Source organism: Bos grunniens, chromosome 16 (genome assembly GCF_055505025.1).
Source record: "Bos grunniens cultivar Pamir isolate PY7600 chromosome 16, Bosgru_T2T1.0, whole genome shotgun sequence".
NCBI classification, from domain to species: Eukaryota; Metazoa; Chordata; class Mammalia; order Artiodactyla; family Bovidae; genus Bos; species Bos grunniens.
Window position 1 is genome coordinate 11,835,518 of NC_141180.1, and position 13,369 is coordinate 11,848,886.

Here is a 13,369-nt window from a genome sequence, read left to right on the forward strand (position 1 = left end):
TGTGCAAAAGAATGGGGTGTGTGTGTATGTGTGCGTGTGCATGTGTGTGTGCAAAAGAATGGGGTGTGAGTGTAAAAGAATGGGGTGTGTGTGTGCACATACACAAAAGAATGGGGTGTGTGTGTGCACGCGTGCAAAAGAATGGGGTTTGTGCATGCACGAGAACATGTGTATGCAATGTGCATTTATAACATAGACATGGCTGTTTAAATTGCTGCTCCTGAATCAGTGCTCTTCTGTTTACGTTTGCACACTTTGTTTGCAGACCTGATAGAGTCATCCTTTGATATCCAAGGAGGAGTGGTTCCAGGACCCCTCAGATACCAAAATCCACTGATGCTTTTGTGTAAAATGGCATAGGATTTGCATATAACCAATGTACATCCTCCCACACACTTTAAATCATCTCAGGCTACTCATAATACCTAATATAATGTAAACAGCTGCCAGTACAAAGGAAATTCAAGCTTTGCTTTTTGGAACTTTCTGGAATTTTTAAAAAATATTTTGATCCACAGTTGGTGGACTCTACGGATGTGAAACCACAGATACAGAGGGCTGACTGACTGTACTATCAAATATACTTTCAGACTCCAAGAGTGACCAGTGGCAGAGACTGGCTTAAAAGAGTCTCCATCATGTAGGGAAAAAAGTCTGCCAGGACCTGATCCTCCAGTTTTAAAGCAGTGCCTTCTACAGCAGGATCTGCTCTAGGACAGCGTTTTCACACTCTTGGATGTGTCCACTGGGGAAGCGGGAAAGCAGTTCTTCTCTTGCATTTACATCCCTGAAGTTCTTTGAAACAAAATTAAGCACCTTGGGCGCCCCAACTGCTGAGGTACTCTGCTGAGGAATGTCTTTTGAAGGCAACCAGAGGAAATTCAATGATAGCATGAGCCAGACACACTCTATCCAAGGTCAGGTCACGGTTAAGTTCTCTCATCAAACTCTCTTTATCATCCCCATTTCCAAATTAAATTGAAAACACACACATGGATTTGTGACATCTATTAGTGTCTTCCAAGTCTTCCTCTAATTACCCTGGCCTCTCATTTACAGGCGGGTGACTTGACCCAGAAGCACATGCAGGGTTAGCCAACTGTGTGAGTGCCACGGGGCTGAGGATGACAGCAGCTTCTTCTCTTTCAAGTTGGCTCATCACTCCGCTACACGCTTCTGAACACACGCTACATCTGACACGAAGGGGCGCCCTGGCAAATTGGGAACCGCTCGGCTCCTCCAAACTCAAGGCGGAGGTTGGAAAGGCACTGATGTTGGCCACTCCGTCCAGGAAGTCAAGCATTCACAGTCAATTTGCAAATCATTTCCCCCTAGGCATATAGGCGACACCAGACGGTCTTCATCATTAAAGCTCTTTCCCTCCCGCCTGGCTTCAGCTTGCCCCTTTAGCTTCTACAAGGAATGAGGCGAAAGAGTGAGCAGAAAAGGTGATCTACAACGTTCCGAAAGCGTAAGAATTTAAGCTGGAACGAGCCATCCAGGGAGCAGGTGGATGAAATGTTTACTTACTCGGTGCAGATCTTGTTTTGTTTGTAAAATTTGTGCCGCGTAGCAAACAGCCGAGATATATACTTGGCATTCTCGATATCCTCCTTGGAAAAGAAGAAATAAACACTTGTTTGTATATGCATTTTATTACGATTCCTCTGGGCAGGGACATGTCCCTTCCTCCCTTCACGTCAGGCATAAAATAGCCGCCTGAGCCACAAACCAACATGCTGAAATTCAGCGGCGGTCACGCTGATGAAGCCCACCCAAGAATGTTAGATGATACTGCGTGCTAGAGAATCCTTTATGTCCATGGCACTGGAGTTACACTGGTGATCTGGCGTGTCTTTACATATGCCAAACCAAGTGCTTTGCAAATCAATAAATGAATCAAGGCAGAGTGTGGCATGGATACCTAGCAGAGAGGTGCGTGAACTGCCTTGGTTCTCAAGAAGGCACTCAACTGAAAGGCAGTCACCAGTTTGCTTCAGATCAGCCTTGGGCTGTGATGGCAAAGAAAATCCAAATAAGCCAACGAAAGAAAATACCACACCATATCATCAGAGCTGACTCATGAAGGGCATGCCAGACATTGTGATCTAGCTCAAATAAGACTGGTGGAGGAACACAAAGCTTAGAGTAAAACTCAGCTTGGAACCCTGGCATTGTGAGCATCAGGTCACCAACACCGCTTGGAAATGAGTGATGGCAGCACTGGGCACGTAATGGAAAGTTATGGGTCTGTTAGACTATTTATTCTCTCATGACATGGAGACCAAGGAAAGCATATCAGGAGCTGAGAAGTCAGACCGCCAGCGGCCTGCGGGACCGTGCCTTCATTGTCTGTTTTGTTTACCGTGTGAAAGAGGGCAGTCTCCTCTTTGTTGACGAGCTCCACCAGGATAGTCGACTTGTTGTGGGTGATGTTTCCCATGTCATTCCACCTGTGCAGAAGAAACCCCACAGTGTTTGCCCAAAGACTTCCCAGACATTTATGACAGCACAGGAGGGTCATCTGCTATGACCCTGAGGCTCTGCTGAGCCTCACTTTACAAATTATGGTTTAGCTGTATTTTAAAAAGCTAAACATTTCTTCCTTTAAAGCAGAAATGGAAATAAAATGCAATATTCATCTACTTAAATAGCTACACACCACCTCAACATTGCTGTTTGATAAAGTACACTTTCCCTTATGAGCTAGGAGAAAAATATGCAAGAGACTTCTGCTGCCTAGTTTTTCATATTTTCAGATGGACAAAGTCTTTTCCATGAACCCCATTTTCAATGCTGGGAGAGCAGGTCATTTAAAAGTCATGTGTGGAGTTCCCAGGAGGTCCAGTGATTAGGAGTCCAGCCTTTCACTGCTGTGTGCCCCAGATCACTCCTGGTTGGGAACTAAGACCCCACAAGTCACATAGGGCAGCAAAAAAAAAATAATAATAAATTAGGTATTTTCAGGACCTAGGCTGAAGAATTCACGGAGATTCTGTGTTGCAATGTACACTACAGATTTGATGATGCCACTTAGAAAAAATGCTGAGGGAAGGTTCAATGTGCCTACATTTTTGTGATCTAAAGACACACACAGACAAATTTCCTTCCCTTTCCTCATGGAGATCTGACCTAAAATGGGATACACAGAGAGAACCACCAGACAAGGGAAGGTAAAGCTCCTGCTTCCCATTCTATTTAGAGCTGGTTTCTAATCACCTCTTACACTACATGCCCTTCACTCTGCTCCCCAACCTATAATTCCCTGCCCACTGCCTTTTCCTCTCCATCCTGCTTTTTTTTTTAACTTAAAAAAATTTTTTTTTGACCATGTTGTGGCAGAATGAGGGATCTTAGTCCCCCAGCCATGGATCCAACTCGCACCCCCTGTAGTAGAAGTTCAGAGTCTTAACCGCTGGACTGCCATGGAAGTCCCCTTCCATCCTGTGCTTGCTCATTGCACTCCCTTCTCTGCCTGCATGATTCCTTTAAGACTCCAAAGCAGCCACCTTCTCCAGGCAGCCTTTCCTCATTCCCAACCACCTACATGCCAGGAAAGAGCCGGGTGTAGTCCTTTATCAGTCACCACATTGTATCACAGTGGTTTATGTCTGTGATCAGGTTCCTAACTAAACCAAACTCAACCACAGGACCCGTGCCTTGGGCAGAGATTCTGCCTGCTTTATCTCTGTATTCCATGGACCGAGTGCACCTGGTATAGGGCACACGCTAGATGCTTGCTGAAATAATGAGAGTAATGATGTTGCTTCCTCTCTGTATAACGGCCAGTTCTTTTATCAGCTCTCTAGGTAGACAACTTTCCCACTTTGGAGATGAGGCAATTCGGGTCAAAGGGGAGGAATTACCCTATCCACTTGCATGCATTGGAGAAGGAAATGGCAACCCTTCCAGTGTTCTTGCCTGGAGAATCCCAGGGACGAGGGAGCCTGGTGGGCTGCCGTCTATGAGGTCGCCCAGAGTCGGACACGACTGAAGCGACTCAGCAGCAGCAGCAGCCTTCCTTATCAGCATGAGTTCTATCGATGCCTTTCAGGTTTTCCTCCAATCACCCTTCTATTACACCAATGCCATCTGTGTTTATATACATCTACAGGTACTCTGCAAGCTATCTGCTAATAGTTCCATAAGATCACATCTACATGGCCTCACAGCTACATGCTCCTTACTGAGGGTCTCAAAAGAGAAAAGATATTTGATATTCTCTGGCTCCATTCCCTCAAATAGATGGCCAAAATTCTGGATCCACTCCTCACTCCACCATATGACTTCACCTTTAGTGGCAGTTAACAGGACACTATAGTAGCAGTAAGTTCACATCTTATAAGGGTTTCAAGGCACCATGCTAAAGGAAGTGTGCTGGAAGCAGTTCCCAGGGAAACCGAACAAAACCCGTGAGGGGCTTATTATGAACAGTGAACTTTCAAACTGCTATTTTCGATTTAATCCAGAGCGCCAGAATGCAAAATCTATCTGCTTCTCTTCTCTGGACTCAAGCACTGATTTAGCTACAGAGAACTGTGTGGGACGAAAGGCCTGGATAGCTTTACCTGGGCATAAAAATGTATAGCTGCGACTCTGCCCATATTTATATATTTTGCTCAATTCGTTGCAGGTATATGAGTCCTGCAACATGTCCCAAAGTCAAAAGTGAAGTCGCTCAGTCGTGTCCGACTCGTTGCGACCCCATGGACTGCAGCCCACCAGGCTCCTCCGTCCATGGGATCCTCCAGGCAAGAATACCGGAGTGGGTTGTCCAAAAATCAAAAAGCTTATTTTGTAGCCCCAAAGCACTCTCTCTCCACTTCTCCTTCAATAATGTCTCTATTCAAAGAGCAAAAGAAAACAAATGGACAAATATAATGGCAGGGTGAGGACCTAGGAAAACAAAAGCCAATTAGGAAGCTTTTAGTGGGAAAACTTTCTCAAAATGACCTGCAGTAACTGCTGATCCAACAAGTACACGGCTGGCCAAGAATTTACTTCCAGAAGGTGGGCCATGCTCTGACTCTAAGAGCCATCTTTGATCTTCCCTGGACATGCAGCTCTGCCTATCAGATGCACATGCAGGAAAGCTGCTTTTCCTGTAAATAATAGGCCACACTGCCCTCATAAATGAAAGCAAGCATGCTGTTTTTCGGATTTTGACACTAGCATGGGATCTATGGGCATCAATACAAGGCAAACTCATGGACCTGTAACGTAGGGGACACCCTGTCACTTCCCTACGCTGCTTCCACTCCTGTTAAATGCAAAAGAAGGCTGAAGGATCAAAGTAATAAAAAAAGGACCAAGGTCTTTTCATTAATGATAACAAACATTGATTTTTCAAAACACACTTTCACAAATAGCCCTCTTTCTGTAATAGAAAAATTAGTTTGCACCTTTATAGCACATGGCATTAGGCAAAGGGCACGCTGGGCAATGGATGGAAGCCAGGTTGGATTTAATGACTGGTCAAGGGTAATCTGGGCAAAGGTGATCCTGCAGGAGCCTCATGCCTAAAGAGCCCATTTCTAACCAGACTCATAGAATTTGGTTCCACTCTTCTGGCTCAGTGGGGGTTCAACTACGCACTTCTTGGAGTCAGTGGGAAGAAAGAGCATTCTCCATCCCCCACCCCCAAACAAACCCCCAGGGAAAGTGAGAGGAATTTCTCCATAACCACTTAAACCCTGCAGAGTTGAGAAAAGCTCAACTCTTATCCACGGTCTGGCTGTTAACTCATCCGTATAACAACTTTCATACTCCGTGTGGTTTGCGAGAGCACCTCCATGGAAAAGGAGAAAGGAGAAAAATCAGACTACCTGTAGATTACTGCTTGTCTTCCAATTCTGTTCCTCACGAAAATCCCCATAAAGAAAATGCCCAGGTGCACACTGTTTCCATGATTGTCCTGCGCAAGATCAACAAGAGATGGTTGTGATGAAAAGCATCCCAGCGGTCGGGTAGCCTCCCCACGCGGACCATACCCCGTTTCTCGCCCACACGTGGAATGAATCGCAGACGGCATCCCGGCAACAAGGCAACCTGAAGGGAGGCACCCTGCTGCACCTCCTAAGAGACTACACAGATGTGTTTCCTTCTTTTATCTCAATTTGTCACATTTCCTGTTTAAGAAAGAATTTTAGGATTTTTCTCAGATTGGCTGGCAGTTTAGAGCTCTTTCATGAGCATCTATTGATATCTTTTTTAACCCTAGTTTTTGTGTTTTTTAATCAAAATTACATGTGCATACATTTTGATTATATATGCATACTACATATGTACAATGACACAGGCACATAATTTGAGGAACTGAATATTCTTTAGATCTTGTTTAAAGCAGCAGACCCAGCCCCACCATTTCCTCTCCTTTAAAGGCATCGGCTTCTACCACTTACAGCCCTAGAGTGTGTCCATTTGCATCCACCATGCTTGGCCTTCCAATTTAGAACCTCGTGTTCCTCAGTTCTGGGATATTTTCTCAAATTACTACCTTCTGTTTCCCCCTTTCACTCTCTTCAGAACTCCAATTATTCAGATGCTGAACATCTGGGCTGGCCCTCCAATTTCATCTCCTGCCTCCCACCTTCCATAACTTCAGGGTTTTGGGTGAGACTTTTCTTTCCCTTCTAACCTATCCATTAAGTTTACCATTCCGATATCGTATTGTAGATTTCTGAGAGTTTTTTTTTTCTGAATGTTCTCTTTTAAAAGCAATCTGTTCCTTCAGTGAGGTAATATATAAATATATATAAATACCTATACATATATATGTAAAATCCCTGAAGCTCACAGTGTGAGGGATGGGGGAATCCTTCACCCTGCAGAATCTCTGCCTCTTTTGGGATGCTTCATTCTCATTGCACTGACCTCTGTTATTCCTATTGGGGCAACCCTGGGGTGTGTATGATCGGGTATGTATTCACACTCCAGCGTGGGAGGCTAAACACTGGCTGGGACCTTTGTGAGCACAGGAAGGGCACGTGGACTATAAGCTTCAGTGCTGGGCAATCCACTGGGCTGTCTGGGAGAGGCCAGGGGTCTTGTCTTCAGTCTGGTCTCTTGGTCCAGTCAGGTGCCCCAGCCTCCTGCCTGGGAAAGCATAACCCAGCTTCCAGTGTTCTTGAGAGCAGAGCAGGAGCAGGACTCAGCATCCAGTGAGCAAACCGTCACCCAGCCCCTGCTCTCACTTGGGAGGCATCCTCGTTGTGGAGTGAGGGGAGAGACACGCCCAACTCAGCCCAAGAAAGGAAAGATAAACCCCCACCTTCCTCGGAATACCCATTTAAAACACAAAGACCTCCTTCTCAAGGACCTCTTCTCAACCCACCTCCCCAAAACTTTCCATTAACGAAGGAATCTTCTCATAGAGAGAGAGAAAGGGAAAGACAACTGCTGATGGCAAAAGCTGAGCGAGAAAGAACTAGGGAGTGGGGAGAGGGCCTCAGTAATCACAAGAGGTTAAAAGGTAAGTTACATGATCAAAAAAAAAGAATCTATGTGGGAAAAGAAGACGGGCAAAGTAGAGATGGGAAGAAAAAGGAAAATTCTGTGGAAAGACTTCCCTGGGGATGCTGCCAGGAGGTGGGTGCAGAGGTCTAGGGGGATGGATGGGGACGCGGGAGGGGCAGGCCATCAGCGTGGGACAACGGAAAAAACACGGACCAGACCCCAGTTAGAACAGCACACACAGCTGGGGTTGAGGCTCCAGACCCCGTGTGACCCATTCCAGAAGCTCCCTCCCCCCATGCCCACCTGCTCTGACAATACAGGAGCCCACGGAGGCTGTGGACGCCCCGTGTTTGTGGAGGGCGAGGGAAGACACCCCGTGTTTGTGGAGGGCAAGGGAAGACCTGTCAGGAAATGCACTGGTATTCCTGCTCCCCAATCTTGAAAAATTTTTTGAGAAATCACTCATGGGGGAGAAAAAAAACAACCCACACTAAACTTAAATGGTCATCCCTGGGACATATCCATAACATATGTTTGAAACCTTCCTTGGTCAAGAAGGACCCAACCAGCCCAGAGGGACTCCGTCACCATGGGCAGCCTGCCCTTGCTGCTTTTTCACTTACAGCCGGCTCCATCACAACCCCCATGGGTACCACCGCCCTGCCCCTCATCCTTGGGCCACCAGGAATCATGTGGTCTGTAGGTGGTCACCTGAGTCATGAACGGATATGCAGTGGGGGAGGAAAAAAAGCAGCAGCCCAGAGGAGTTACACCCACGGGCCGTGAGTCAGCCGAGCCCGTCTGCCCACTCGGAGTAGCTCTGGTAGCTCCCTGTACTTTTCCCACTAAAGGACAGACTCAAAAATGCATCTGAACCCAGCACCGCGGATTTCAACGCTGTCTTCACTGCCTCTGTTTCCCACAGTTCAGAATGACTAAAAACCACGCAAGCAAATGACCCCCACGACCAAACCTCCAACTTCCAGGGCCCGAGAAGTCGGTTTTCTAGAAGTGGAGAAAAGTTTACTCTGATTTTCCAAAATATCATGACTATATATGGGCTGCTGAAATGTAAGCGGGATGCAGATGGCTTCATAAGGCATTATTGCAAGGAAAATGGATTACAACCCTATGAAGGGCAGCCATTAGAGAAGCAAAAGAAAATTAAACAAATCTAAAAAAGAGTCATTTAGCCTTTTTTGCAAGCTGCGGCCACCCTGCTCGATTCTACTTGATACACATGGGCAGTTCTCATTAAGGCAAATTGCAAACGTGCGATGGAGGGGGAACAGAACGCTTATAAAGCAGCCAGTGGAGCCAGTTTGGAGTGAAATGTTTACGCTGAAATTGCAGGCGTCTCCCAAATCGCTGAAATGTGCCAGTTGCTTTAGGTTTCTGATAAAACTCCGTCTTTGGTAATGTGGGTCAGCAGAGAGAGGAAAATGAGTTTGGATGATGGACTCCGTTCTATAGACGGTCTTGCACCATGACCCCACCACCACACCCTCACTTCAGGAGGTGAATCTGCTGCAAAGGGTGGGATGTGCTTATAACCATTTCCTAGGCATACTTTCCAGAAAACACCAAAGGGGCTGGAAACCCACAGCAGAGGCTCTCTAGAGCCAGAGAAATAAAGTATGATTGTATCCAGGAAACGTTTCATTTTTCCTCACAAACAGTTATCACTGCATCAGCCCTAAGAAGAGAAAAGAAAAGGCCGAGGAGGAAAACTGCCGGGGAGGATCTGCATTAAGGCGCACATGACATTTGCTACGTGTCCCGCTCTAAGGTCGGCTGTGACCTTGATAACTTCTCAGCACCAGATGGGCTGGTGTTGGTACTCACTCAGAACACTGTCTTACAATTGAGATAGTCTGCTAAGGACTGTGGAAAGCTTCAAAATCTCTCCATTAACAAAGAAGGGTTTGCTTTCACTAGAGTAAATTGGTGCTAACTAATGCCATGTAGAAATGAGAAAGCCAAGCCTTCTGGTTCTCTGCTCTCAAGCAACACTGGTTTTCCAAATGCCTGTGCTGTTCTGAGACAGCTGAAGCAAGGACAGTGGGTGCTACCTTCACAGGGAAGATCTCCTGTCCAAATCCATCCAAGCGTTCCACCTCGTTGATGTACATAAGCTCGGCTTCTGCTGGCAGGATTCCACTAAAACCAAAAGAGCATCGAAGGAGGAAACGGTTAAGGGCAATAAAATCAGTGGAAGGCCCGACCCTCCTGGTGGCAAATTCCAGAATCGTGGCTTTAGTTCTGAGAAAAGCCATCATCACCCAACTGTGGGCACGGTGCATTGCTAAGTAATTCATTAACATTTCCCCCAGTAACCTTTCACTCAACAGGGAATAAGAGGAAGGCAAAGCATTTAATTGAGAGCCACAGCCCTATGAACATGGATTATGCCAGACGTCCTGGTGAATAATGCTGACCACTGTGGCGGGGTGGGGGGGGGGTGGAAAATAGAATTTTCTCCAACCTGGGAAAAAAGATCTCCACTGTTAAGAAAAAAAGAAGGAAAAAAGGAAGAAAGGAAAAAGATTATAAGGATGATAATTTGGGAGCCAAGTAACCAAGTTAGGAGAATCCAGGACTGCTGCACATATCCTCTGAGGTTGGAAGTGGTGGTGGTTTAGTTGGAAGGGAAGCTGTTTATTTTTTATTCATCCCAAAGAGCTCCAAGCAGCCCTGAGCAAGCTCTCAGTGATGACTTGAATCTCACCATTTTTCTCCTTGACCTTGACTTTCCCACCCAAAGTAGCTCTTGAGGTCTACACTCAGCACAAGCAGCCCCAGGCTTCCCAAGTCGGGCAGCAGAGTTTTAGGAAGGTCACAGAGAGGAATTCCTCTGGCCAACCGCTCCGCATCAGTGTGGGTCTACTGGTGTTGAAGAACAGGGGAAAGGCGGGATGGAGGGGGGAGAAAGGAAAAAAAAAAGGGAAGAGAGAAAAAAGAAAGGGGAGTAGGGGCAGGGAGCACAGTTTTCCAATCTACATGCACTCTCAGAGTAGAGCTGAGTCACTTGCTACAAGAAAAAGAACTGTGGGGACTCGGGGTGGGGGCCACCCCCTCCTGTCTCAGACAGGCCAGCAGGCAGCCCCGCCTCACCTGTGGGCTTTGCGCTCCTGGGCCACCTTCTGCGTCAGTTCCTCCAGAACAGCTTCTTCCAGGGCCAAATCCTGTCAAAATGGAAAGCAGTTCAGGTGCCTTGCGATTTTGCTCATGAGCCTTGACGTGCTCCTTTTTTCTAAAAATGCCCCTGACCCGCCTCACTCCCTCAACCTCCCTTTAATCCTCTGCAATTCCTTTTTCTTTTAATTTTTACTGGAGTAGAGTGGCCTTACAATGTTGTGTTAGTTTCTGCTGGACAGCAAAGCAGGTCAGCTTTAAAGTGTTAAAGTGGTAGTCACTCAGTCGTGTCTGACTCTTGGTAGTCCATGGACTGTAGCCCGCCAGCCTCCTCTGTCCATAGGGTTTCCTAGGCAAGAACACTGGAGTGGGTAGCCATTCCCTTCTCCAGGGGATCTTCCCAACCCAGGGATCGAACCTGGGTCTCCTGCATTGCAAGCGGATTCTTTACCAGCTGAGCTACTATGGAAACCCAAATCAGCTTTATGTATACAGATACCCCGGAGAAGGCAATGGGACCCCATTCCAGTACTCTTTTCTGGAAAATCCCATGGACGGAGGAGCCTGGTAGGCTGCAGTCCATGGGGTCGCTGAGGGTTGGACACGACTGTCTTCACTTTCACTTTTCACTTTCATGCATTGGAGGAGGAACTGGCAACTCACTCCAGGGTTCTTGCCTGGAGAATCCCAGGGACGGGGGAGCCTGGTGGGCTGCCATCTATGGGGTCGCACAGAGTCGGACACGACTGAAGCAACTTAGCAGCAGCAGTCGCAGCATACAGGTACCCCCTCTTGTTTGGATTTTCATCCCACTGAGGTCACCACAGAGCATGAGCAGAGGTCCCTGTGCTATGCAGCAGGTCCTCACTAGTCACCTGCTTTATATACTGTAGTGTGCATACGTCAATCCCACTCTCCCAATTCATCCCACCCCCTTCTCCCTGCTTGGTGTCCATATATGTGTTCTCTACGTCTATGTCTCTATGTCTGTTTTGCTCCTTTTATTCCTTTGAATTACAGGTTGTCAGTTTTAGAACAGAGGTTCATGTTCACTTTTGTAACAGGGCTCTGTATTATAACTTAGGCTACTCCGAGGCATATTTGGGGTTGTCACCTAAATTCTGGAGGGCCTTAGTTCTTTTTCATTTTGCTTCTTCTTCCCTATCTGCCTGCCTCTCAGATTTTTATTTAAAATGCTTTGTAAGGGACTTCCCTGGTAGTCCAATGGTTAGGACCCAACACTCCCAATGTAGGGGGCATGGGTCTGATCCCTACTCGGGGAACTAAGATCCTGCATGCCACCTGGCATGGCCAAAAAAAAAAAAAAAAGCGTTGTAAGTGCCTCCCCATTTTTAACAAAAATGTGAGGATATACAGGCAAATGAGTTTCCAGGCCACCATCCTCTCAAAAGTTGAGCCCAGGAAGGGACAGTGCCTGACCTTCTTATCCACTGGCCCAATCCCAGCAAACTAATTCAGAGCCACTTTAGGCAAAGCAGGTTCATTCAGAGGCTACTTGGCAGGGCCTTGGGAGCAAAAGAGGCCACGACAGCTAAACTACCTCAAGGGAGCTCCGGAATATAATAGCTGGGGAGCTAACCAGCTGACGTCTTGACCAGATAAACCCCAGGCCCCTGGACCAGTGTTGTGCCAGCTCCCGTGGGAGTAGAGTCAACTGGACACAGGGCTTCTCAATTCCCCTTCTAGGACAGTGTGAGTATTTACAGAGCTTGTTAAACACCTACTGGGAAAGTGAGATGGAGTCTGGAGGAATAAATCCAAGACGGGGAGACCAGTCAGTTCCTGAGACACTGACAGGCGTGGTGATTCTAAAGCTTATCCTGTGGGTGGCTCCCGCCAGGAACCCTGCTGCCTCTGCCCTTCCTGGGCAGCAGCCTGGAAAGTTCTACCCTCATCTGAGCCCCAGCGGAGGGCTGTTTGAGCTGTGCATCCCAGGGAGGCCCTCCGAGGCTCATCACACCCTTGGGCGGGGGTGGGTGGTGGGGGGTGTGAGGCGGTGAGGGCTGATGCTTTCAAACCATCCAAAATGCCTCATTCCCTTTGTTGTAAAATATCATGTACAGAAAGATTAGCTCCACTTCAGCCACTTTTCATGAAACACTATCCCCAAGAAGGTACATCTCAAAACTGTAAGAAACATCCCATCTCAAATGATGAAATTGTAAAAAGAAAAAAAAAATCAGAATATTTTTAATGTTGGAAAATGCTAGCATAGCTCTATACTGGAAATTCTTAGAGCTCTGCAGATGGTCCTGAGAGACCTTAGAGAAGACTGAGGGAATTACTGGCAGCTCTTATTTTTCAAAGTGCTGTTGTCTGTTTAGCCACCCACTTGAAGCAACTCAAGTCCATGTTAGGAAATAAAGCTTGACGTTTTCAGTTTTACGCTGTGGGATCACAAAGATGCCACGTGGCTTAGAAATCTAGCTCTGGGTATACATCTGGCTACCGAGGACTAGGGATAACTCGATATTAATTTTGAAAAGCCAGTAAAAGGTGTGGCACAATAGGATAAAATAAAGCTAAGTGAAGATCAAAGAGTGCTCCAGTAAACCGCTGCCTCCAACTCTCTGAAAGAAGAAAAAGTCCAAAGGGACCCTCTACTATTGTACTCAACCCTACCAGCTCCATCTGCGTCTGGGCCTCCCTGAGGCACGCGGCCCCACCACTGGGCCGGGCCAGAGAGGCAGAGGATGAAAAATGGCAGGGAGCGAGCCTGCACACAGCTGCACACCTGGGGAGCGCCCTGTGTACTTAA

At 47.0% G+C, this 13,369-nt stretch overlaps 1 protein-coding gene across 3 annotated transcripts in view; it reads right to left on the reverse strand.

The window, feature by feature from the left end:
• Positions 1–13,369, reverse strand: part of PTPN14 (protein tyrosine phosphatase non-receptor type 14) — a 196,434-nt gene that overhangs the window by 38,485 nt on the left and 144,580 nt on the right. For all 3 annotated transcript variants that reach the window (XM_086342379.1, XM_086342381.1, XM_086342380.1), the window contains 5 exons: positions 10,570–10,640; positions 9,528–9,615; positions 5,826–5,914; positions 2,366–2,453; positions 1,531–1,613 (listed from right to left, as the gene is read on the reverse strand). In XM_086342379.1, coding sequence (XP_086198505.1) covers positions 1,531–1,613; positions 2,366–2,453; positions 5,826–5,914; positions 9,528–9,615; positions 10,570–10,640 — 419 coding nt within the window. The remainder of the gene's footprint in view (positions 1–1,530; positions 1,614–2,365; positions 2,454–5,825; positions 5,915–9,527; positions 9,616–10,569; positions 10,641–13,369) is intronic.